This window comes from Pavona decussata, unplaced genomic scaffold (assembly GCF_977016875.1).
Source record: "Pavona decussata unplaced genomic scaffold, jaPavDecu1.1 SCAFFOLD_156, whole genome shotgun sequence".
Taxonomy (NCBI): domain Eukaryota; kingdom Metazoa; phylum Cnidaria; class Anthozoa; order Scleractinia; family Agariciidae; genus Pavona; species Pavona decussata.
This window is the reverse complement of record NW_028145568.1, coordinates 3,265,188-3,291,547: the sequence shown is the minus strand read 5'-3', so window position 1 is coordinate 3,291,547 and position 26,360 is coordinate 3,265,188. Positions and strand designations below refer to the sequence as shown.

The following is a 26,360-nucleotide window of genomic DNA, read 5'->3' as shown; positions in this document are numbered from 1 at the left end:
CAATTTGGAAAATATTTCAATACAAATGTAACAGTGATCCTTATCAATCATCATTAAATACTAAATATAATATTATATGGGAACTGTATGGGATTCTCTGTAAAATTTACATATACATAATAATTAAACCTATTGTTTTACTTTAAGTTATTTTAACGTACATTTTATGTTGTTATATTTCTTATTTTTCTTTGCATGCATTTTTTTTTTTGCAATAGCAATTCGCTCGTAAGTTTTACCTTACTCTATTCCAACAAAACAGTCACAGAGCGTTGGCAAAATAACGTAATAGCACGTTTTTGTTACCAGTTACATTTTCGACATTCGTCGTCGCTTCAGAAGTAAACCCACACCTTCCAGTTATGGACCTTTATGAAAACAACGAACGTGACTCAATTTGTCACGCAATCAATATACTGGGAACCACAGTCTTGGACAAAACTCCTTAATATGCGCGCGAATTTGTTCATTTTCTTGGGAGAGAACACGGGCCCTCCCTCATCCGCTTAAACTCAATGTTGCTTTGAGTGTTAGGCAATTCAACAGGCGTCTTTCCATCAGCGGAGGAACAATATCGATGGGGGAGGGGAGGGAGACGAAAAAGGAAAGTCTGTCGATCATTGAAACGCTGAAGTGATTAACAATTTCTTAAAAGGTCCTAGTCAGCCACACCTTTGTTTTTGTTTATATGCGAGAGTTTGGCTATTATATTTTACTCGGAGCATGTCGAAATGAACAAAATCACTGTGAAACTACTAAAGATAATGAAACATACTTTCAAGAACACAACTTACGGTTAAGCAATAAGATTTCGCTTCACCATGCAATATCAATAATTTCGATGGCATCGAAAATGGCGGAGGCTGAGTAGGGTCCTTTAACATGCAGTTTTGTTCAAGACTGCAGCAAAACTTCGTTCCGGGTAAGCGACATATCTATCACCAGACATGTTTACAAGGAGAAAAGGGCGTCTAGACAGCAAGTAGCTAACCCTACTGGTCTTTTGACCACGACAACGTACACAAAATGATATACCTAACAGCGCTAGCGTACTTATAGCACTACAGTTCCTTGTAAACACGCCCAGCCTACTTAAAGAAATAATGACTACGAAATCCAATACAATAAGGAAATGGTCCAATCTATACCGGTATGAATACATGGTTTTGCACCTAAAACTCGTCTTGAAAACTCCTAAAAAGTCCTATCATAACTGTGACTGTAACTACAGTGACTTGTTGCTATTTGATGGTCTCTTCTTAAAATTGTCTCATAACGGGCATCAACACTAACCTTTAATCTGGTGCTTCGCACTACTCAAAGTGATTTATACTACTGAATAACATCTAAAAAAAATCTGAACTTCTATCAACTGCATCCCTCCCCCCCCCCCCCCCCCCCTCCCCCCGTCGTTAGTGAAGTAACAGGGCAGAATTGAGAAGGGCGAATCTGGGAAATGCTTGAAACTGCTGGGGATCCTCAAGATGAGTAGGATCCCTTTATAATTCTGCTCTGTGCGCTTCACCATCTCACCATTTCCTTCTAAGGTAGATTCAAAGTGGCGAACAATGCACCGCACGAGTCCGAGCTGCTCACTCCTGTTTTCTTCTTCTAAACTTTGAATGTTGACTGCTAAACTCTCCTTGTCTTTTTACTTCACTGGTGCAGTTTGTCAAGGCTTGAAGTTCGCATAATCATCAAAAGCTGATAAGTACTCTTGGATGGCAAAGTGGATGAATCGATATTCCGCCTGTAAAATGTGAATGGACAAGTTAGAAGGGAATCAGTACCTTCAATGCTATTCAGTAACAACACACTTTAGGATTTCATACACCGAGTCGAAACATAAATCATTTAAAGCAGCCTGTATAGAATAATGAACAGCATCAAAAGAAAGTTTTGCTGAGTAGCTTTATTTTCATAGTGACGCCTAGGATTTCCACCTGGCAGCGTGATAGACAATAACGGCAAGGAAATCAAATATTCAGTTACTATCACTTTAATGAACGCACTTTCAGCCTTCATTTACAGGCGGGGTAATTTTGTATAACGCCGAATCCGAATCCGTCGAAGTTCTATAATGTAAAATGTCTGCCATAACCAGCTGAAAAATCAGTGCTCAACCCTAAATAGTATAGAGAAGTGCATAGACCTTAACAATGTCGTTCGTTGCTCAACACTAAACTGTTGTGGATGGTGTAAAATGCGACGTTCGGCGTACCCTTGCCGTTTATTCACAGACTCCAAAAACAAACAAAAAACAAAAACAAAACGTCCAAACAAATTTAAACAAACAAGACAAAACACACAAAAGGAAACAAAACAAACTTAGATGCACATTACATTTTAAAGTCTCCAAATGATTCTGAGACTCAAAGTTCTTTGTGCTACTTACCGCACTCTTGACCAGTCCGGGGCGAGGGATTCTCATGGCTTTAATGGTCTGAAACACATCGACCACTTGCTCTATTTTCAAACGTTCCAAAACTGAGTACAACGCACAGAACGTTCCACTGCGACCAAGACCGTCACTGAAAAATGGAAACAAAAAATTAATACATTCACACTTGAATCAATAGATAGCGAAATAATGCCGTAACCTGACATTTCCATGCTATAAGTTATATTGTAAGGACCTTTTTGAGGTCTTCCATTGAGAAGGATTGCACTGCTTTTAATTTGGACTCAAAAGCTATTTCAAAAGGTCACATCAAAACCTATTTCAAGGGTTTAGCTCCATTGTACTAAGCACCGTCATTAGATTAAGGCGTTTATTACACCCATTTTGAAATCACTGGTGATCCTTGCAATCTGATTGACTCTCAACAGTGCGATTTATTCCTAAATTGCACCATTTTTTGCTCAAATCGCATCCTTTCTTTAGTCCATCAAAATGGACATGAAGTAACAAAAATAGAATATTAATATTGACAATGATACTCTCTGATTTCAAAATAGGTGTTATAAAGTAGTAATTGAACTTTGTGTCGTGTAATTTTGGTCTGAAATCATACTTGTGATTTCAAACCAAACTCGCGTTGCGCGCTCGTACGATTTTGAAATCACGCGTATGATTTCAGACCAAATTGCACTCCGCTCAGTTCAATTACCATTATTAAGTTTCGTAAGTTTGCTAACTCTGCAGTCAAGAATTAAGTAAACAAAAACGTAGTTTATTACAGTGCGAATAATAAAAAGTCAATTCTCACGGTTATTGCTTTACCACTAACCTGCAAACAACTGTGATAGGCCCGTTCCCAGAATGCTGCTGCCACTTTTCAACTTTGGCGATCAATGTGATGAGACCAGAGCATGACGGTACTTTATCCTCATCGATCCAACCGCTGTAATGGAACATTTTGATCCGAAGACTCTTCTCTGGGGTCTAATAACGTTAAAAACGATAATTCAGGTATATTATTATAACCCTTCCGAGCAAAGCGCTGTAACCATGTTTTGTATTTTCGATTATAAACAGAGTTTCGTACATTTGTATAGCTAAGAATTAAATTTTTTTTTTAGAGAGAGTAGAGCTCTTTTTAAAGCAACTTCTGTCGAATTCAATAACCAAACAATTAAGCATGAGCAAGTGAATACGATGCTGGACTTGCATTTCGTTCGACAATTCCCCAGTTCTAGCAAGCATGCACACGCGGACGATTCGTACGCGACGCGAGCAGGCTCCTAAATCTGCGCTGCCGACAACGCATTCGGGCAAAAACCCCCAAGGTGATTGTGGTTTTTTACTAAACAAAACTAATGAGATAAAAAAATTATGACCTTTGCAATAAACAAAAAATTCTTAGATCCAAAAAAGGTTATTTTGAGTATACAGCAAGGATAACTATTGGCAATTTCCTTAAGGAAACGAAATAGGGTAGATTCGGAGAACGTTAACATACAAATACGCAACTAAAACATAGATCCTCTTCACACTCTATAGATAACGTTTGCCGGTCTTCAATTAAAACACATGTTCGCTTCACCATCCCAATAAGAACGAAATCATTGCGACAATGAACCTTGAACACAATCGATTTTCCAAGTTGGTTCATTAACCATGACTTCATACGCCATTCTGGAACTTCAAAAGGTATAATTTCTTGCGTTTTTAAGCTAGTGCAATACTACTTACCCTCAGATCAGTGGCTCTAAATGTTTTCTCGGCGATCTGTGATTGGTCGTAATTCGCTTTCAGATTGTCCACGCTACTGCTGTTGGCTGATAACCGCTGGACAGTTATCATGTCTTCGTAGGTTGACTCATCATCAGGCCAAAACAGAGGGAAATCCTGTGAAATATAACACCAATGATCAATCCTCTAAGCATCTCTTAAAAAACCCAAGTGACTTACTGGGGTAATTTTGTAAATGGCAATGGTAATGTGAAAGACAGGAGAAAAAGAGATAGAGATAGACCGCCACACCGAGGTGTAAGTCTCCTACTCTTTCACTCTTTTGTAAAGTCTTATCCGGGAAATCGGTAACGTCGCAGAGAGACATTTCCCTTGCTATTTATGTTACACTTGTTTTTGTATGTAAGCTTATGCTTCTTCTTTGACTGGCTGCTTGGTTAACTTAAGTTTCTTTTTTACTTAGCTACTGCTGACTTGTACCTTGTTCATATTCTACTACATACATACAATTCTCCAGATATAGCGAAAAAACAAACAAACAACAAACAAAACAACAACAACAACAACATCTGAAGCGGACCAAAAAACTCCGGTCTAGACACTATCATTTTCGTGTTCTCGGTATTGAACTGGTTCGAGCTTGCAATGGGAGCACTTGCGGGAGTATACATAAAAAATAAACAACAATAACAAGCAACAAAAACACATTTTTTACGTCAAAAGATTTCCCCTCTAAAGCCTCGTGTGCAAGCTACCTCCAGTTCAATACAGAGGATACGAAGACGGTTTGCTTCTGATCACAGTTTTATTGTATATCACAAAGTTGAGTTGAAGTTTTTACCCCGTCTTCCTCGGTTGAATCAAACATCACCACACACGAGCACTCTTGCTCACAGAGCATGCGCCAGAAATCTGTCACGGTGGCAGTGAGCGGGTGATGCGTTACTATGAAAGCGTGCTGCTGCTTGTAACCCTGGAAACAGAAACGAGAATGGCGAATAAAGCATTGATGTAAACGATCATGTAAACTTGTCGACGCAATTGTTAGCTGATTGATCTCTTATGTTTTCACTTCCAACGATGTTGAACGGGGATAAAACGCGGGTATTTATTGTTGAGAAGTCGAATGGCCCATTTTAACATTCAACAGAGCATGATTGGTCAAGCGACAATTTTAGGAACCGTAATCATCATACAAACTCTAGTTTGTAACAGAGTAAAAGAATAGAACTTCGTGTTCGAGTACTCTCTTCCACTGTATGCTCAGCTTCATTCGCTTCCGATTCAACAACAATAAAGTAAGTGAAGGGCGGTGCCTACTATTGTTACTGCGCATACGTTCTGCGCATCTCGAAATACTGGGGTTTCCTATGGGTAGTGCCTTCTAATAGACGGATATTTTTGCGCAGTTTAAAACTATGCGGAGAAGGCAGAACTTAGCAAGTGCTCCTGGTATTTACAAAGAAAACTGGGGTTAACCATGCATTTTTCTGAGGTAATAAAGCTTCAATTTGGGGAAAATTAATCGCCTTACATTGCTTCGTATTTTACTGCTTTTTAGAATAATTGTTGCTTAATTATCTCTAAAAAATGCGTGGTTACCCCCCATTTTTCTTTTTTGGATTTCCATAGCCCTTGCTAAGATCTGCTTTTCCCGCATAGCCATAAATCGCACAAAAATACTTCGGCATTAGCAGGCACCGTCCTTAACAGCGACGTGAACAGTGAAGCGGATCACTTACCGGTATGTGAACAGCGTTGATGTAGGAAGTCGGCTCATTGTCATCAATTGCAGTGAGTATGACACGATAAAAGTCAGCTGCAAAATGAAACATTACCTTAGTTGAGAGAATGTGCAACTGGTCAAAAAATAATGTGAGCTGCGATGAAACTTTAAAGGGGCAATGTCACCTGTTTATTTTTGAGTGTCACTTTGAACAGCCAAAAGAAAGTATGCGTTAAACTAATGGTTCGGGTTTGTTAACAATAACCGAACTAGCGCAAAGAAACTTGTGTTAATTATGCTTAGCTGCGGAAGGCTAGGATGGTAATTGATTGCAACTGCAAAAGCATTGGCCAATATTTTCAAGTTCCTTGTGTGTATTTTGGAGAAGTCGCTAAAAACTAATTAAGGTCAGTTCTTCCTAGGAGAAATCTCTTAATGTTTTCTCCCCGGTGTTCTAAGAACAATTTCAAGTCAGCAAAAATGTTTTTCGTCAAATATTTGAGAAGATTTGACCAAAATAACGCGAAATCGCCGCGACACATGCAGTGCCCCTTTTACTTACGCGCTAAAACATCCTGACTTCTATTCTTGTCTTTGTTCTCTGGATAAGAAGCGACGGCGTAACTGCCTTTGGTAAGCACAGGGCTCACTTTGTTGAGTGTCTGAAACAGGCATTAAAGAAGGAACAAATGAAATCGTATGGCAAAACATTTTTAAGCTGAAAAACAGCTGGGCCCGGTGAAAGTGTCCCTTCTAAGCGAAAAATAAAGTTTGAGAAAACAGCAATATGCTGTCAATCAAAGTAAAGTTTTACTTCCGCTTGAAATCGTTTACGGTGCATCCCAATTTCTCGGCTAATATTCCCTTCTTTCCATTTTTTATTTTTTAATGAAAATAGAACAGTTTTCACTCTGAACATACACGTAACTTTAAGCAAATCATGGGCTAACGTGAAGCTTGATTCCAATTAATTGCTTGTTAGTACCAAAAGATTCCCGTCCTTCAGTTTAAACGTAGACTTTTCTTTACCATTAGCCTAAAATCAACCTTTTAAAAGATTTTTAATGAGTGAGCAAAAACCTTGGTGAACTACTTGGTGACGTAGATTAGTGTTAATCGGCCTTCGAACAACCGGGCGCTGGACTACAAATTATGTAAATCAGCTTTATGCGACACCCTCTTTCTCAAGTTGAAGTGACTGCTTCACACTCTCTTTTCCGATCCGAACACGTAAAATGTGGTTTGAGCTGACTTACCTTGAATTCAGACTCGAAGCGTGACACTTTATTTTCTTTCGTCACGGCATCCATCCGAGCCAACGTGATTCTCAAGTCATGTGCGTATATCTGAGTGTTGCCGCACTGCACTGCCTCTAAAACAGCGTCATGACAAAAGGTGTATTGCTCCTAGAATAGAACAAAACGAAATAGGTGAAGGAATATTTTGAGTAAGTTGACTTGATGAGCTCTGATCACAGGGCGCAGAGGAGTCAGATTTGATGTAAATTCACTGGGAAATTTAGTTGCAAATCAAGTTTGTTGATTTAAACACAAGAAAGTGATCGAACAAAGCGTCATGGGATCTTATTACGCGTCTGTTGAAAGATTATCCCCAAGACACAAGCGCATGCATCAATGACTGTGGGCACATCACCGTAGCTTCGAAAAGCTCAGCCTGCGAGCAAGCTCTCTTGGGGGTGGGGGGCGGGAACTTTCTCGCAGGCTACGAAAAGCTTCGCTTTTCCGAAGTCGCCGAATGGCGGCGACAATCGTTTCCCTACAGGCGACCACTACCGGCTATGTAATCTTTCAACAGACGCGTAATAAGATCGCACGACGCTTTGTTCGATCACGTTCTTGTATCTTCAAACTCAAGTTGCCGCGCAATTTCTTAGTGAATTTAGCCGGAATTTACATCAAATTTGACTCGTCTGCGCCCTGTGCTCTGTCTTACAACGAACTTATATTGTAACGTTGATAGAGTACTCACCTCTGTCTGCACCATGGCCGTGCGTCTTGTTCTCAAGTAAGCGACAAAGTTATAGATGTCAATTGTGCTCTCTGCTTTTACCCGATCCAACATGCTGTCAATAACGATAAACGTGCCTGTTCGACCAACACCAGCACTGAAATAAGAAACGACAAAGAAACTCTTCAAGCCCTAATAATGATCAGCATCAAATTTCTCCTTGTAATATCAATGCTTATTCATGGGAATTAAGGATATGATCAAACAAGGTGAATCTTCTTGATATTTTGATAACTTCCCCCTACTACTTTTATAAGAAAAGTATGGGGACAAAATAGGAGAATTTGTTCTTTGATATCAGGGATAAAAGGGTTAAGGAAATCACATGAGAAAAACAGCAACAACAGCTGAAAGGATAGATATATTACGCAAGGGCTGGTTTCTGCTTTAGAGTTACTAAGTTCTTTACTTTCCTGGGTCCCAACTGTTAAACAGGCATCTATCGTTAATCCGCGATTTACTAGAACAAAAAATACGACTTTTTGTTCTGGGAATGCCTAAATACGTTTTCTCCACCGATTTTTGCTTGCATCTGAAAAGACGACAAGGCTACAACGGAAGGCAAAAATTGCATTCATCGAAAATGATAAATAAGCAGAACTGAATTAAATATGAATGACCTAAATATTACTATGTACAACGACAACATGCACCGGCAAATTGTTGGGAAGAGAAAGAAACAGAACGCTGCAAGTTGGCAATTTGCGATGGGTTCGCATCCCATCCTGGTTCACAATGTAAACTGTTCTTAGTCACGTGACTGACAAAAACGGAGTTACTTGCAGGAATTGTGGGAGGCGAAGGTGAGATGTTTAGAGCGTCTTATCCTTTACACTAGAAAGGGACTTGTTACCTGCAATGCACAATCATAGGCCCAGCATCAGCCGGGTTGTAAGCTCTAACTCGTCTCCTGAAGGCTAGCAAGGCAGTGGGGTATTCTGGGACACCATGATCAGGCCATACAGTGAAATGAAACTGCTTCATTTCTCGCTCTTCTTTTTCACTTTCCTGGTAAAAAACAATTAAGTTTACTTTTCGAAGGATATCCTTCTACTGTAGGTACGTATTACGTATTGACGCTGATCATGTTATTATTTATGAATAGTGGTTGATAATCATATTAGGATAATAGATCAAGAGATCATAGCAACTGTCGAGTAGTTAAAGACTATGAAATGTTTCAAACGAAGGTAAAATCGTTGGGTTAATAAATATGTTCTTCAAGCAGGAGATGGGCGGCTCAGCTAATAAAAACTACCGTATTTCAAAGTATACAACATAACTTCCAAAGTCAGGGAGTCAATGAACAATTTTAAAGGCTTATTTCGATAGGCGTGGGTCTCTCTAAATTTCGTTACGTTTACAGGGGTAACAACAAAATAAATAAATGCATTCTATAAGTCTCAATATATTTAGCGCAGGGTACTAATTGGGGATACTTTCCAGATCGAATTAGAATTTAGAAGTGTTAGTTTTTGAGAAGAGAGGAAAAACCGGAGTACCCGGAGAAAAACCTCTCGGGGCAAGGATGAGAACCAACAATAAACTCAACCCACATATGACGTCGAGTTCGGGAATGGAACCCGGGCCACACTGGTGGGAGGCGAGAGCTCTCGCCGTCAAGAAGCTAGCTTTCTTGGACTTTTCAACTGAAAACTCTCTTCTCTGGAATACTGTTTCATACAAGACTAGTATGATGTTTATTACAACAGGATTTCATTCAAGTGTCGCTATGCTGGCTGTATCAACACCTTGACAGTCAAATAGCTAGGGATATACCTATTTTAAATGCCCTTCACTATAGCCGTTAAGCAGTTGACCAGGTAACAAGACAAATGACTTGTAAATACTAAATGCATACTCCGCGACAGAGTTACAATCCTGGCCAAAAAAGACGAAACGATCTCCAAAACTCAACAAGAAATACCTCGCCCAAGCTCCCATGCGATGTTGTCATGTTGCTGTGTTTATGTACCGTCCCAATGATTTCAGTGGCTATCAAAATTGCTTGAGGAGGTGGGAGGGCTTCCAGAAACTCGCAATGGTTTTAGTTATCCAGAACACAAACGTACACTGCCAACGCTATTTTCGTATCTAAAATTATGGTCAAGATTGTAGAAACTTGCACATGCTTCATGAAAGAGTTAGTAATTTCAATGGTGACCATAAACCCTTTTTGGTACAATCCAACATTTGATAACTACTTTACAAAACTAACCCTCTTAACATTGAAGGTTCGTATAATGTAGTCTGAGTAATGCTCCGACTTCACAAGCATCACTGATATGTCTCCATAGTCTTGTGTCTCGTCAGGCCAATACTTGTGACATTTCAACTAAAATATGAGAAAAGACAAGATTCAAGAACGAACAACATTACTACCAAGAGCATCACGTTCTTCACAAAAATGTAGCCTTGTAGGGGACTTCGAGTTCTATTGCTTTCGAGTACCTTGTAAACTGACTTCTACTAAAATAGTAAATAAACCAATCGATCGATCGGTCAGTCAGTCAGTCAGTCAGTCAGTCAGTCAGTCAGTCAGTCAGTCAGTCAGTCAGTCAGTCTTATCTTAGTGGCCCACAATCCTCGCTTTATAGTGCTTAACTTCCCCTTAACAGACCCTTGGCCTAAGCAAAACCGGCTTGCTGTGTGCTGTTTTCAAATTTCCCGGAAACGACTAACAAACCTTGTGTCTTTCCTGTAAATTTGTCAACATGATAATTGAAGACGACTGTTTCTCCCAGACCATCCGCCAAAAATCATCGAAAGTGGGAGGAACTGGTCCTGTTGATCAAAATGAAGTGCGAGAATTACACGAGATACAAATGTACCTTAGGAATGTGACAATTCTTCAACCTCGTCACCATGCACAGAAAAGTTTACATGTGAACGAGACAACAAGAAAAAATCGTTGAACTGAAATAAAGGTTATGTTATGAAGTCTACAGTTACATCATAGGATAAAAACATGTTAAAACATACCCTGACTGGCAATGTATGCATTGGGTTTATTGTATCCCTGAAAACAATGGTAAAAAAGACAAATACAGTTAGCGCACAACACATTTTGGAACGGTAAATAGCATACGGTTGATACTTTGTGAGAGGCTACCCTGCTGAACAGACAATGCTAATAAACCTCTCTGTTTGAATCAGTTGTTTAAAAAGGGTGCTTCTTCTTGCCACTGCGCAAACGTTCTACGCATCTCGTGAAGGTCTGAAAATCTTTTTTGCGCGGTTTGTGACTATGAGCGGTAAGGAGATCTTAGCAAGGAATATTGGAATCTGAAAAGAACATTGCAATTCAGAGAAAATTAAAAAGAATCACATACATTGTTACGTATTTCTGTTAAATATGGATATTACACTGTATTGATCACTTACATCAACCCGTGAGGCATTGATATAGTCTGAGCCCACGATCCCATCGACAGTGGACAGCGCCACCCGTGAATGATCATCTGTGCAAAATAAACAACAATAAAAACAACAACCAGCTGAGTTAAACAAATTGTTAAAACCGTACCACTTGACTATTTTTATCACTTTACTTTATTTTGTTGGTTTTAACTTAATTTATAAAAACTACAATGACATACACCAACGAAGAAAAACAAAACAACAAAAACACAAGCTAAAAAAGAATTAAAGAAAAGAAAACCGCTACAAACACAAGAAAACTAACGATACATTAATAAAGATTAACAACTATATCGATTAAGAACTATATCGATATCTGTGTCTATATGTATAGAAGGCGTAGTACAAATTTTGTAACTCTCCTTCGCTCGCTAGCAAGAGGGTGATATCTCGTTCATAATTCTGTTACTAACCGAGTAGGGATTAAAAGTCAACAGAGAAACTATATCAGACACAAGTGAGCATTCTTACATGCGAGAATGTTAGCGTATCTATTCTTTGCCTTGTTCTCCGGCAGCAGGGCAGCCTCAGTTGCGTATTCTTGACCGCTGTCAAGCTTCTGTAAAAATAATAAACCAAGAAAATAGTTTAATATTCTGACTCCGGCTCTAGAGGACCAAGTCCTGTCCGAAATAAGGATGTGTTCGCAACATGGAGGTGTTTTGCACATCACACGAAAGAAGTCCGCAGTCTCTGAGTAGCCACATTCGTAAACGAGCAACAACCTCGAGTAATTAAGAGGCCACCTTCGTAAAATCCCTTTTTAACCAGTTGTATCGCAATGGCTTGGAAGGGTTGCATTTTTTCCCTAAACCCATTGTATCAAAAAAGACTCAAATTCCGGTTAACTTTTAGGGTCTACTATTAAAAGACAGTTTAGACGGTGTTTAACAAAACCGCGTTCTAAGCCATTTTCCATTTTGGCAAAAGTCATATCTAAACATTGTCTGCTACTGACGATAACAAGACTAACTCAGACTAGAAAACCGTTTATCTACTTAAAATAAACCACTTATCAACAGATTTGGAGACCCACTGATTGTCTTAAGCCGCGGCCTAAGTTAGACTCCGTTAAAATAATTGGCCATTGACGTCGCGATTGCGTTAGTTGCCTTTCAAAAAACCTAAGCCTGAGGGTTAACGGGCAAAGTAGAGTATGTGTCATCTATGGATTCACAATTCACCAAGAGCACTATCAGGGTTCGTACTCTTTTGAGCTTTTGAAATTCCATGACTTTCCATGACCTTTTCCATGACTTCTCCAAGTTTTCCATGACCTAAATTTGACCATTTTCTTGGAAATCACCTTTCATTTTGGGTATGTTTTTACTATTTTCTTTGCAAAAAACCCCAATTTATTTTGACCTTTTTAATAAACATCATTTTCCATGACTTTCCATGACCCACACCTAAATTCCATGACTTTCCAGGCTTGGAAAATGAAATGCTAAAATTCCATGACTTTCTAGGCCGTTTTCCATGACCCGTACGAACCCTGACTAGCTACTCATACCTACTACCATCTGTCCTGGGGCACAATGTCCGGTTTACGCAGCATGAGGTAGCGTTACATTTAGAAGTGCTCCGTGCTACACGTCTCACAACGTTTCAAAAAGGTGCATTGCGGCGTTGCGACAAAAATTGCCTGAAGCATGTTACACTACACAAAAGTTGGAAAACTTGTTGCAGCAATCACTGCGAAAAGTAGAAGTCGGTTCCACTTTTCGTAAAATCAATGTTTCAAGCGTTGTGTAGTGTAGCATGAATGCCCTAACCTGTTTCGGAACACCGCAGCGCACACAATTTTCAAAGTTCCACGAAACACTACCAAGCGTAATACCACACTAAAGGTATCATCCCCTCCCCGAGGGACCCATACTGGTCCAGTCATTGCAGGTTAGCATCACTGTTTGGTTAGGTTTCCGGGTCTAATGTTCCCTAATAGCCATCAATCATAAATACGCCTGGGTGGAGAGGCGATGGGCATAAAAGCTCCTATTTAAGAAAACAACCCAGCAGCAGACTGAGGTCAAGTTTATAACTACCTCTCTTCAAGTTGAAAGAGCAAAGAAAGCAAGGGAAATGATAGAAATAAGAAAAGCATTACATTGTATTCGATCATGTATCCGCGGTCATCAGACTTGTGTAATTTGTTCACGTGTTTAGCTAACTGCTCCACTGGAACCGGAGGATGGTCAGCATCATTAATAACCTCGCCTGGTGCTGCAAGCACTTTCTTTTTTAAGCCTGAAACACAACAATTATGAATTTTACATTTTCCCAAGACATGTTTTCTTGTTGTTGATGCTTAGCATCCTTAAGTTTTATCTCTTAGTTTTTCAACACGGAAATTAGCCGTTCACGTGTAAGAACGCTAGAACTGTAAAAGGTTCGACACCGTGTATAAATAAAGTGTACATTAAATAAAAAAATAAAAAAAATAAATAAATAAACAAATAAACAAACAAACAAATAAATAAATAAATAAATGGGAGTTTTAGTGGCTTCCACAGAGTGGCTCTTTCATCCACCGTTGCGAGGTCGAATTGAAATTTGACTGAGAATGTTGGTTCAGTAAGGTAAAAAGCCTTAAACCACCGACCCTCCCGTCTTGCGATTAAAAGACTTCACCAACGCTCCTCCACTAGTTTAACAACCTCCGCATTAAATGAAGATTTTTAAGGAATGCAATCGAAACATATATTTAACCGTGCCGTTATGTAACTGAAATATTGATCCCTGGAACATCAACCGTTGCGATCGTAACTGACGACAATAAACTTAAACGGTCTTTGCAATCTACTACCAGGCCCCAGTTTTTCAAAACGCCGATAACTTTATCCAGCGGATAAGTCGTTATCCAACAGATCACATGTATTAGTTAGAGGACAATTCTATCCGTGGGATAACGATTTATCTACTGGATAGAGTTATCCGCTCTGAACAACCGGGGCCAGAATGGAACACGACTACAACGGATAACCTGAGTGTCAGGCCTCCAAAATCCCTGATACTTAGGTTAATTAATGGATGGCGTTTCCACTCACTGGATCGTTTGAGCTCAACTTCCCGTCGCTTCCGTTTCTTACTCTCCACGTCAAGATTTGGATTCCGTGGTCTGTTGGATCTGGGATTAAAAAAACGACAAGGGCAACTTAATCATTTTTTCTCCTAGACAAATAGTTATAAGACAAATAAGATGGCGGTACTTTTTTTGAGGCTGTGGATGAAATCTCAAGGTTTGACTAATCAAAAGTTGTTCCCTGCTCCGGAATCATGTTGCAAAATAAACGTCTATTTTCAAACTCTGAGCGACAAAAAAGCTTGGCGGGGGGCGAGGGGGGGGGGGGGGGGGGAGAGGGGATATATAACATATCCCCGCAGAACAGGTCAATAACAAGCTCGTTTCAAGTTGATGAGGTTTTCTTATGGAAACAAAATATTTTTTCTTTCGTGCGCACCATTCCATGTAGATGAAAAATCGCAAATACATTATTCCACATGGTCTCACTGGGATTAAGACACGTGATGGCATCGGATGGTAACCATGTTTTGCTGCCTTATGCAAATTTGTATTTTACACGTCGCTTGGTTGTGAATGGAAAGTTAGGGAGAAGAGTATGTGGCTTAACCTTGCCAAGACAACTTGAAGAATGGATTGGACAGCAGTGCGGGGATTTCTAAGAGGACTGCAGGTTCAAAAGAAGAGCGAGACGTGATACATGAAGGTATGGTTGTATTAAATGTTCTTTTGTTCTCGCTGGTTACGACCATGTTAGTTCGGTAGAATGTGTCGTAAACTATTTAGATTGAATGAAACTGTGTGCATCGACTGTCCGCTATAAAAGGGCCAGCCCCCTCCTTCCTTTCAACCTTTTTGCGCGTGAAATTAAATTTAGACGCCGTTCAGTCGTGGGCTTTGTTGACTCGAGCGGCGTCTGAAAAACCCTGCCTAATATTTCATTATATGACTACAGCAATACAAGACATCCATTTCCAATTCGGTTTACTGGGTTTATTCCGAAAACTAAGACAATATTATTAGTAAGTGTTGTAGAGAAAGACGCATGTTGTTTGTCAGTTGTTTACGCACTGATGATTGATTGACAACTGAAGGTGAGATTGGCCAGGCCAGGCCCCTTTTATTATACTGCAATTTTCTCTTTAAAGGGTCCTTTGTAGGTAACTACGTCGAAGGGAATACATTTAGGGAAGTATGTTGAGGTGAATACATTCTATTGTTTTGCTATTATTCCAGCCCCGCTTCCCACTGTTACAATCACCAGCTTCTCAGATTGGCAGGGGAAAACTGCAAAATAACAAAGGCTATCTGATTAAGCAGTGCTTTTTGCATAAACTCGCATTACCTTTTATAAAGAAGAATAGCAATGATGATAATCACAATAAGCACCAAAGCTCCCAGAATACCAGCGATTATACCAACAGTGTTATCTCCACTCTTTACCCCTGGTTTCGCGCCTGCAAAAAATACCAACCAATATTACCGTATTTCCTCGAAGACGCACCCACGTGCTAACAAGCGCCCACCCCCCTCGACCAAAATAGCAAATGTTATTTTTAAATTTATTGAAATAAGTATCCCTTCCCCTCCCCTTCACTTTCTGAAATGGCAAGGATATCACACTTTTTCTATTGTTGCTTTAGCAATCTTTTAAACTTCAACCAAACCGGCATCAACATAGAAGAACAGTTTCTTCTCCGTTAAGTCACGTGCTTAGCTTGCGTTTACATGGATAACGTTTTACAATTTTTCCATATGAAGATTTAGCCAAAACTAAGTTGCCAAACGTAGTAACCCCGCACCCCTCCCGAGCCCACCTCTTTGATTAAGCGGCCACCCCCACCTCCTCCCCCACTTTGGCCGAAATTTTGAACAGGCGCCCGGGCGCTTATTCGAGGAAATACGGTATTTAAAGCATAGAAATGGCAAAATATGAAGCCTCAACTCTTAACTGTTATTGTGACTTACCGGTGGGTGGCAAGGTGATAGCGGCTGGCTCTCCATAAATCCATTTCTGTGACAACGATAACCAGATATTTTAAACGTAAATATGTAACTAAAAAAGTATAGGAGAAAGCAAAAAAAAAAAGGGGGGGGAGGGGGTGGGGGTGGGTCTAGGATCTAGATGTTCCAGAGCCATCGACAACATGCTATAATTATAATATCACCAATGAAGTTGCAGAACGTTCTTTACAAGTGTAAACGCTTTCATTAATTAAAGGCTCCATTAAAGCAGGGCTTTCGACCCATCACCTATCCACTAAACGTAATTTTAACATGACGTATCCTTCCCGTTCTTACCCCTTTAAACTTAGTCACCCCTCTTATGTACGCCTTATACTTTGTCTCCGGTTCCAAAGGCGCATTCTCGTATCCTCCGTATGTCTTTCCGTCTCCTAGAACAAACTCTCTTGGACCGTTTAGTCTTTCCCGTGCAAAACGCGCAGCAATGTAAAATTTTTCTCCGTTTGCCTTTGCCTCCTTATAACCCAAGATATCTTCTGGTAAATGTGCCGTCTCCCGTTTACTGACTTTTCCAAGTTTTTCAACTACGACTTGATGGGCGCTAGAAAAGGATGAAGACACAGGTTAAACTCGCACCAAGGCGCTTACATAGTTTAACTAGACTGTCACATGAAATCAGATAACGATCATTTTATTAATTGAGTGTCGAAAGTATTTCGCGTTTGCTTCGGTTTTGCTTCACAATGCTTTGTGATTGGTCAACAAAACTCGCGACATTCCACCAATCGTGACTTGCTTGCACGCATTTTCGCGCGCTTGGCGTCAGCTACATTTATTTGCTTTCAATTCTGATTGGTTCATTGCGCTGTTTACGTCTGCTACGATTGCTCAGAGTAATTACTTTCGTCTTGGCTTAACAACACTCAATTAAAACTGCTCTAATACTACAATCGCTTCTCTGCCTACCCTAAGTAAGAAAGCAACTGAGCCTGTATTTTAATACGATCCACTGGTGGAAGCATAAATACTCGGGCCGTAAGGCGGACCGAGTTAAGGTTTCGGTAGCATTATCAAATTCTTTTTTCTTTTTGGGGTCGCAATGGGCCGAGAGATAAGACTTCGGGCCACGAGTTCTTGTTCTCGGTCTCGTTTTTTGTACTCTGCTGGTACGAGTTACGTTTTCTGTCGTGTTATCAAATTCTTTAAATTCTCGGTCGCGTTCTTCGTTTTCGGGCCGTGAGGAGTGTTTACAATATGCGAGCCAGACAGGCATGAACAAAACATGCGAGGCATGCGAGGCATGAACAACCCCAACATAAACTGCTAACCGTTAAGCTAACGGGGAGCTATTTAAGCTAACCTAAGTGCTATTTAGGCTAACTGGAGTGCTCTTTAGGCTAACCGGAGTGTTTTTTTAGGCTAACCTGAGTGCCTCAAGGTTAGTTTTGTTTAGCCGAAAATTTGGCAACTAAATCAGTCTATGACCTCGCGGGCCAAGATAGATAAAGATGTCTCACGTTTACTATAGAAAAACAATCAATGTAGAAACGGTTTCTGTCTTCAAATGAAAGGTGAATAACAAATGCTTTCCCCTGAATTTCATTTAAAAATATACACAGCGAAACATTGAAAAACGTACAAGGATATAAACTTACGCGTGATGCATAACGTTACTCTAGATCGCTCTAGATCGTAAGGGGGGGGGGGGGGGTACTCAACAGATGCTTGGGTAGGGAGCTGCGGCCCGGGCATTCAAACCCTGACCCTGTTTAAGATACAATTCTCCGTTTTCCCTATCCCGTTTAGGACAGAATTCAAAATTTTCAGGCCCTTTCTAAGACATTTAACCCAAAATCACACCCTGTTTAACACTAGAATGAAATAAGAATACACTAGTTTCTTACTATATTTTAATGCATTGGCAATCACAATCTGTTTAAGCCATTAGGTCATGTAGGGATACCCTGTTTAAGACAGAAAGTGATGAACTAGATACCCCGTTCAAGACAAAACACCCTGAAAACCATACCCTATCGGGCCGCACGTCCCCGTTAAGGTCACTTAAGGGAGTACCCCCCCCCCCCCTCCCCACGAGTCTAGATCCTACCGAAAATCACGATCCGTCATTGACCCGGCGTCACATACATATTAGGACCGTACAAATGGTTTCTGTCTCTAAACGAAAGGTGAAAACGTAAGGATTAAAGCCTGGGGATTATAAAAAGCATTCGTATGACAAAAATCGTTTTCCCCTGTATTTCATTCTGACTGCAAGAAATGCAATTCTATCTGGTGGTTACTTATTGCCTCACTATATCTCTGTATCTATCTATTTGGTAGCCTGCGAGCAAGCTCTCTTGCTCTTTTTGGGGTGGGGGGGGGGGGGTGGGAGGGGGAAAGAGGGTTTACCCCCAAGAGAGCTTGCTCGCAGGCTATCTATTTGGGGGAATTGGCGATGCTGGAGGTTATCACTGTTAAAAGATTATAGGCTTTACGCACCACACAGTCAAATATGGCCCGAGTATAAGCTGGAAACAACTTTTCGTTATTAATGAACTACAGTGTCACAACCACATCTCTAGACGTCTTTTCAAAGCAAACGTACAGTAACTTTCTAACTACTAAGTCTTTAGTGGCACCATGAATGTATGTAGGTCGCAAACTTTTCTGGGACCTGCCACTTCAATTTGCCATGTGAAAGCAAAACGAAATATTCCAGTTAACGCAGCAAGATGTAACTTTGCTCCGTGGTCCCTTTTAACTGTATATTTAACAATTATTCCACTCGCGCGCGTTGGGTATAGCGCCGAGTTGGCTATAATAATCTTATATTATTAAAAACAATCAAGAAATATTTCCAGAGCTTGCTGAATTCGCTTTGGAACAACAACTAAAAGACAATTTAATGGTCACTATTTCTCGGGCATGGTATAATGGCTCACATACCATGGCTGCTAAACCAATCAAATCCCTGGGATTGCGGTATGCATCCAGTTTTTAATAATTCAGACTGTCAGTATGTGATAATACACGTATGCCAGGACAGCGAATTTTCCTCTACACGCACACTGTGTAACTTACATGACTTCCCCATTGCCATCTGAAGACGGCGTCAGCGAAATGGTAATCGTCGTCGGTGTGACGTTATCATCGACAAGTCGTGGGCGATCTGGGGCGGGTGGAGCTACAAGTAAAAGGAAACAGACTTACATAAGCGACAGAGAGGTTCAAACACTTTATTAACATTTTACGGGCTGAAGCTACGACATTAAATAAATAAATAAATATATATATATATATATATATATAAATAAACGAACGAACGAACGAACGAACGAACGACCGAAAAATACCGTGTAAGAAACCGGCCACCATTTTGTTTCACAGTATGATAGAATTGAGGCTGAGTGACAAAATATCCTCTCTCCACTGGTGGAATTGAGTGATGCATGCATGTTACCCTGGTCTGCCTTAATTTATTGAATGATTTCCATCTTTTCGGAAAAATGCAATTGAATAAGTCTACAAACAAAGTCTCACCTGTTGATGGTGTGTTGACTACGACGGACTCACTTCGGGCACCCTCTCCCTTTATGGTAAATGCTGTCACATGCACAGTAAACTCCGTGCCAGGTTTAAGCCATGCTTTTCTGATAACAGTAAACCGCGAGGTTTCGGAGTGTGCGACGTGGATGTCAATTTTGAAAGAAGTGTTATACGATCGTCTTCCCTCGCAGTACACCTTCATGAGAACGAAACGCAACAAAACATTTCATTATTTTATTATACCACAAGAAAAAAGGTAAGCCTAGAGTATGTCATAATACGACAAGAAAAGGCAAGCCTGGAGTATTTTTTTTTTTACACCACAAAAAAAAGGCAAGCCTAGAGTTATCTTACCTTGTAGCCAATAAGTATTCCATTGGGATCATCTGGTTCTTCCCAATTGACATTTATGTCACCATTTTCCTGTAGCGATGCCCTGACATCTGTTGGCTTACTAGGAACTGCAGGTTACAAAGTCATGTACAAATTAGACTTTTAACAGCATCAAGCCTTTTCACCCTTGGACTCACATTAGAGAGCTTTATATTCTAATACGAGTACGAGTATTTGTCCTCACGGTTTTAGCGAAGTATTAAGAGAAAATATATCCCAGGAAAGTTTATTTTACTCTTTGTGAGCGACGAACTTGACGCAGTTGCTTTGAATGATGATAGCTCAGCCCTTTCGTGATTTCAAAAAGACGAGATCACCTACGTTTCGAGGACTTGTTTCGTCACTTCGCCGTTCTCACAAAAACTCGTAGTGAAGTGACGACGGGCTATCTCGTTTTCCCGCCAAAATGACACTGGTTCATGCGTGCGCACTCTTTCTCAGTTGGAAAAACTCGTACTCATACTTAATGAGACACTGCAGTGGAATAATTATTTAAACGAAGACTAGGATAGACCTGGTTTAAGGCCGACGTTTAGCCACTGACTCAAAAAGACCAAGGCTAAACTCATTATTAGAACATGGGCTAGATGCAGACGTTACTTTGACTTTATATTGCGCCACAAATACTATGTGCACATAACTATTTTCTCGTATTTGAAAGTTATCCGTAAATAAGGCTGGCTCCACATGCACCAGAATGTTCCCTTTTACAAGACTTTTTTTTTTTTAAAGGAACGACCTTTCTTGAACAACCGGACTTGTCAAGAAAAAAACTTGACCAATGCCGTCGTAAACAGACTAATATAAAACTTGTCAAATGCGGATTTTGTCTTTGACATGTACGAAGGTTCGAACCGGGAACCTCCAGCTTCAAAGACCACGCACCACACCACTGCGCCACACGGGCTCAACTTCCAATGCAGTGATTAATTTTTGTGTTATTTTATTAGTTGTTTAGAATGTCTAACTATCTAGCATCCGTGACGCAACAATTTTAACAGCCAAATGACCTCGGACTATCAAAGAAGAATAAGCATGAGCACGGAACGAGCACGGAACACCCTCAGACGTTTCCTCATCGCATTTTCTGTCTCCATTTTGCGCGAAATCTCTGTTGAACCGGCATTCTGCTTGAGCGGCAATCTGCTTGAGCGGCATTCAACAGTGCGCTTTCCTCGCCAAAATATAAACGTACAAAGACTATATACATCGGTCGAGTGTTCTTTAGTCCATTTCTTTTAATTTCGAACGCAAAAAAACGTAATTTTTTACAATAGAAGGAGGACAGAACCTAAAGCGAGCCGTGAGAGTACGCCGCATTTGAAAGTTTACGACTAGCGACCGAGGGACATTCCCCCCACATAACGATAACTCGTTCATTGCGCATGCTTAAAAGTTTACGACCGATCGAGTGACATTTCCCCCACATTATAACTCGATCATTGCGCATGCGCGCATTCATGAGTTAAAAATTACTTACTCGTGTACAATTAACCTGAAGCACACTCGACAAATTTTAACCGAAGAAGAGAAATTGTTTTGTCGTAGGACTCCCCAAAAATATTTTAACATATTGAAAAAATGTTCGAGAAAGCGTCTATACCTCGCTATCTCGTCGGTCATTATACAAATAAGATCAAATACGATAAAATGCTTTAACTTGTCATTGTTTGCTAACAGCCGGCTAGATGCCGAATAAACTTGGTTTAAGGTAAACTGCGTTTAAATAACTGGTTTAGACCACGACTCTCCTAATTCCGGTTGGAACTTCGTTTAAATAGCCGGCCCTGTAAGTGTACAGTGCTTACAAAATTCGAGTCCATTCGCGTCTTTTGTTATCCTGGTATACAGTGTATGTACACACATTGCAGCTGAATCTAATAACCTCATTATGAAAGCAAGGCTAAGTGCAAAACGTTTTACACATGTATAAAAAAAATATTTTTGTTCGAATACAAATGAAACCAAATTTTCCTAGATAAGAACTTTGCACTTTATCTCACTTTCGTAGTAATGTTCAAGGGAACTCGGAAACACCAAGAGACAAAACAACAACAACAACGAAAACATCGCAAAAGTGTCTGTTACCTCCTTGGTGTGTCCTTGCGGTTAAGTTTGCCATCTCCCCAGCCTTGATGGTGACAGCCTGTATGGTAAAGATGTAATTTGTAAATGGCTTTAATGAAGATATCAGTTTTCGTTTCTTGCCGGCATCGATTTCGTGGCTGTTAACTTGCCGTCCAGTCTTAGTGTCATAAGTCTTGATGTGATATTTCCGTATAATCCCATTGGAATTAACAGGATCACCCCAGGACAAGAGTACAGCCTCATCTGATATGACTTGGTCGCTGAACTGCGTTGGGGGACCGGGACCTGTTAAAACACAAGAAACACAGAGTTGTAAAGGAAAACCCAACGGTTCGCGTCGAAAAGACATCACAAAATGGATGAAAAGATTTTATATCTTACCCCTAAACAACATTACTGGCAACGGTAAGGAAATTGGAGACAGTAAGAGGCAAAGAAAAAATCTTCGAACTCGGCGAAAATCGAACCCACGACTTTCTGATTTGATCAACCTTTGCCAGGGCTAACACTCAGTAGGAATTTCATAGATTCACTTTAGCACTTCAACGTGCACTGAAGAGTTAATTCTCTGATACATCAGTAAACGCTTTAGTTGAGCTCGATAACTACAACTTTATGTGTCCTGTCGACACAAGCTTTGAAATAGCTCAGGCTACCATATACATGTACATGTACCTATAGGCTAAAATCACATGCACACTGTACATGAACTGAATCAATCCATCAGTTATACATGTACAATGTAACTTAAGGTAAGAACAAGATGCGGATATTACTTTAAAGGCAAGTACGGCCTACTTACGGTCCTCAAAGGTTGTTGCATTCAATATTCTTGACGCATTTCCGATCTCTGTCGTTCTTCCCCTGACTTTGATGTAATAAGTAGTGAATTTTTTTAAACCAACTAAAGTACGCTTAAATGTGCTCCCGGTAACTTCAGCTTCAGCATCCTGATAGTCCTGCGTTAGTCCATAGGAAATTATGTATGTTTGTATGACTCCGTTCGGTATGGCTGGTTCCTCCCACGTTACGTCAATGGTCTCAGATGAAGTGGCTTGAACAACGACATTTCGAGGATGACTTGGACCTGAAGTATTGTAAAGAGAAAGCCGAGTGCAACACAATGATCACAACAAACACAATACACTGTTAAATGGATATTAAACATACACGTAATTGTATGGTCACAAATTTGTATCAGTTCTATACACTTGTACAACATACAGTTTTACTGATTTGACTGAAACGTTTTCACACGCGTCATGTTTATACACTAAACATAATCGAGCAGTTGGGTTAATTAGTTGATGTGTTGTAGGTTAAAATGAATCCAGGTTAAAATCATTTCAACCTAGGTTGATTTGTATTTTCCTTTGTTAAGGTTGGGTAATTTACATCTTAAACAAAGGAAAATACAAATCAACCTAGGCTGAAATCATTTTAACCTGGGATTCATTTTAACCTACAACAGACGTGAACACAATCCCACGTTAGTTCACAGCAACACTTGCCAAAGTATTGCTCTAATGTTCACCGTCAGACTTACATGTATACGAAAATGCCATGCATGCAATGTACCTTTTTGTAGCGTTTCCACGTAGTAACAAGGTTCCTTCAATGGTGACCTTCCAGCCTTGGTATAGCCTGCTACTTTGATGCAGTAGTCGGTGTAAGGTTTCAATCCCGTGATCATGGTACTTGTTTCACTTCCAGTTGTATTCTGGCTGAACTGAGCGGATTGATTCTTCACGTTGTAAAACACAGTGTAACCAGTAATGACGCCATTTTGGTCCTTTAGAATGATCTCATGCCATATGACTCGTATAGTGTGAGCATCCTCTGCCTTAGTTTCGTCTTGGCCTTTCCTGATGACTGGATCAGAACTGGGAGCTGTTTTGACAAACCAAACGGTCCGAATTAATAAACGACCCATCACAAACAGATACTATAAACTGTGTCATCTGTGCGAGTGACTGAACCTATTGAGCCTGGGGGCACAAAGTGCCTCTTCCCAACAATAACTTAATGTTTCCATAACAACAAGATTTTGACAGCCTGTTTTCCCAAATTGGGATACTTTTATCCTTTTATGCGAAATTTAAATTTTTTTGAATAAATGCGAAAAAAAAAAAAAAGAAAAAGAAGAAAAGAAAGAAAGAAAGAAAAAAAAAAAAGCCCAGTTTGAATAGGGTTAAAACAGCTGTACATGAAAACCTCTGAAAGAATGGCCAACTTTGAAGTGTCACTTTTTGCTACAGTATATAATGTACACGTAGTACAATGGTGCATGTACCTACAGTACTTACACCAGCAACTGCAGGGTAGGTGGGGGGGGGGAGGGTGTTTGGTGTTTGGTGGGGGTTGGTCGAGTAAAAGAAAACTAATTATTAATTTCCCTCCCCGCCCCACCCTACAGGAATTCCCAATCCCTTCTGTAGGGGAGTGTGGATATTTTCTGGAACTACACTGTACAAATTTCACTAGACTTTCTCAAAGTCGCGCGCTTGCTTCTCTTTGAATGGACCTGGCGCGAGCGATGAGCTCTCGCTCCCTCACGCTCCGCGCTCGCTCGCTTGAGCTCTGACGATCGCGCTTCGCGCTCTCTAAGCTCGACTTGTAAGCAAGTCTAACATTTCACATTTTCACAGCTAGAGGCTGGCATCTCTGTGGCATTTTAGTTAAGTACATCATCATCATCATCATCATCATCATCTCTGTCAAGTTATAGTGCATGTGTACAACAAATGTATTTCTTTCTCCTCTGTAAATCTAGCAATATCCATTGTACTCAAAACTGTGAGGAATGCAGCTAACATACTCGTTGTACATTGCTGTGTTGTTTAAATACATGTGCCACTGGCCAACGTCATTTTCAAAGAACAGTCAAGAAGTGCTACAACGTCAGCTTCATGCTCCTGTTCAGCAAATATAACTCACCGGCTTCAAGTGTTGTGGCTTGCTTGATGTCAGAAGGAATCCCTGAAACACTTGTTTCAGCACTCACTTGGACAAAGTAGTCTGTATATTCCTCCAGAGGTGACAGCGAGTACTCTGTGTCACTTGTATACTGCGATGTGTCCAGGTTGTCACGTTCTCTACCATATGCCACTACATATCTCCGAATATTTCCATTTTTTGTAAGTGGTTCAAGCCAAGTCACTTTGATTTCTGTGGCTGAAAGTACAGAAAGCTCCACGTTCCTGGGGGGTGATGGGGCTGAAAATAGAGTAGTGGATTAATATGAAACGAAAATTACTGTAAATTGTACATTTGACTGCATACTCGTCCATACTACATGTACACATATGTATAATTTTCAGAACTGACCTAAACTGGCTCATTAGTGTTCACTGTTAGCAGTACACTGTATAAGCATCCTATGATTTACACAGACTACAAGAAAGCTGTAAAATTGATTGTTGACTTCTGACATCAAACAGAAAGGGTTGGGGATACACTATACATGTTAGTTGATTATGCACCAAGCCTTTCAATTGTTTTAAGTTATATTTTCTTTTTCAGGACTTACCTCCTTCATTTGGTGTTTGTTTCAAAGAAGAAGTGAATATGCCAACACCAACTACAGTGTAACCTGCTACTTTTACAGAGTAACTTGCAAATTCAAGTCCTTTTATTGTGTACGACAACTGATCTGGCCCAACGGTCACACTCTGCTCATTCCCAGATCCCTCTTTGGTGTAGTTTATTCGGTAACCAAGGAGGTTTCCTTGCTGTTGCTTTACTGGTATCGCATCCCATGACACATCGAGTGAAAGGGATGAACTGGAGCCTAGTTTGAGGTTGCCGGGTGCAGCAGATGGTACTGTATTACAAATGAAATTAAAAAAACAAACATCAGCATACAGCATGTAGCAGGTTGCATGCTGACTAGTTTTCACCTGATTTATGTTATCATAATACTATGGTTATTCGTCATAAATTGATTCGTATTAGTTACTGGACATGTATTTCATGTCAACCAAAATAAAACACTTCCCAGGTCTGGGTAGCATCTTTGATAAGTCCCCAATTCAGAC

The 26,360-nt window shown here is 40.2% G+C and overlaps 1 protein-coding gene across 3 annotated transcripts in view; it reads right to left on the bottom strand.

The window, feature by feature from the left end:
* Positions 1–1,256: 1,256 nt before the first annotated feature.
* LOC146465318 (receptor-type tyrosine-protein phosphatase delta-like) overlaps positions 1,257–26,360 on the bottom strand; it is a 36,066-nt gene continuing 10,962 nt past the window's right edge. For all 3 annotated transcript variants that reach the window (XM_085128488.1, XM_085128487.1, XM_085128489.1), the window contains 28 exons: positions 25,853–26,146; positions 25,261–25,539; positions 23,902–24,213; positions 23,126–23,410; positions 22,324–22,608; positions 20,197–20,303; positions 19,837–20,038; positions 19,378–19,480; positions 16,633–16,897; positions 16,300–16,345; positions 15,677–15,788; positions 14,357–14,436; positions 13,417–13,556; positions 11,781–11,868; positions 11,274–11,350; positions 10,872–10,908; positions 10,576–10,673; positions 10,108–10,224; positions 8,743–8,897; positions 7,851–7,986; positions 7,118–7,267; positions 6,424–6,523; positions 5,878–5,954; positions 4,977–5,108; positions 4,136–4,291; positions 3,231–3,385; positions 2,396–2,531; positions 1,257–1,750 (listed from right to left, as the gene is read on the bottom strand). In XM_085128488.1, the coding sequence (XP_084984614.1) occupies positions 1,673–1,750; positions 2,396–2,531; positions 3,231–3,385; positions 4,136–4,291; positions 4,977–5,108; positions 5,878–5,954; positions 6,424–6,523; positions 7,118–7,267; positions 7,851–7,986; positions 8,743–8,897; positions 10,108–10,224; positions 10,576–10,673; positions 10,872–10,908; positions 11,274–11,350; positions 11,781–11,868; positions 13,417–13,556; positions 14,357–14,436; positions 15,677–15,788; positions 16,300–16,345; positions 16,633–16,897; positions 19,378–19,480; positions 19,837–20,038; positions 20,197–20,303; positions 22,324–22,608; positions 23,126–23,410; positions 23,902–24,213; positions 25,261–25,539; positions 25,853–26,146 (4,202 nt within the window). In that variant the 3' untranslated portion in view covers positions 1,257–1,672. The remainder of the gene's footprint in view (positions 1,751–2,395; positions 2,532–3,230; positions 3,386–4,135; positions 4,292–4,976; positions 5,109–5,877; positions 5,955–6,423; positions 6,524–7,117; positions 7,268–7,850; positions 7,987–8,742; positions 8,898–10,107; positions 10,225–10,575; positions 10,674–10,871; positions 10,909–11,273; positions 11,351–11,780; positions 11,869–13,416; positions 13,557–14,356; positions 14,437–15,676; positions 15,789–16,299; positions 16,346–16,632; positions 16,898–19,377; positions 19,481–19,836; positions 20,039–20,196; positions 20,304–22,323; positions 22,609–23,125; positions 23,411–23,901; positions 24,214–25,260; positions 25,540–25,852; positions 26,147–26,360) is intronic.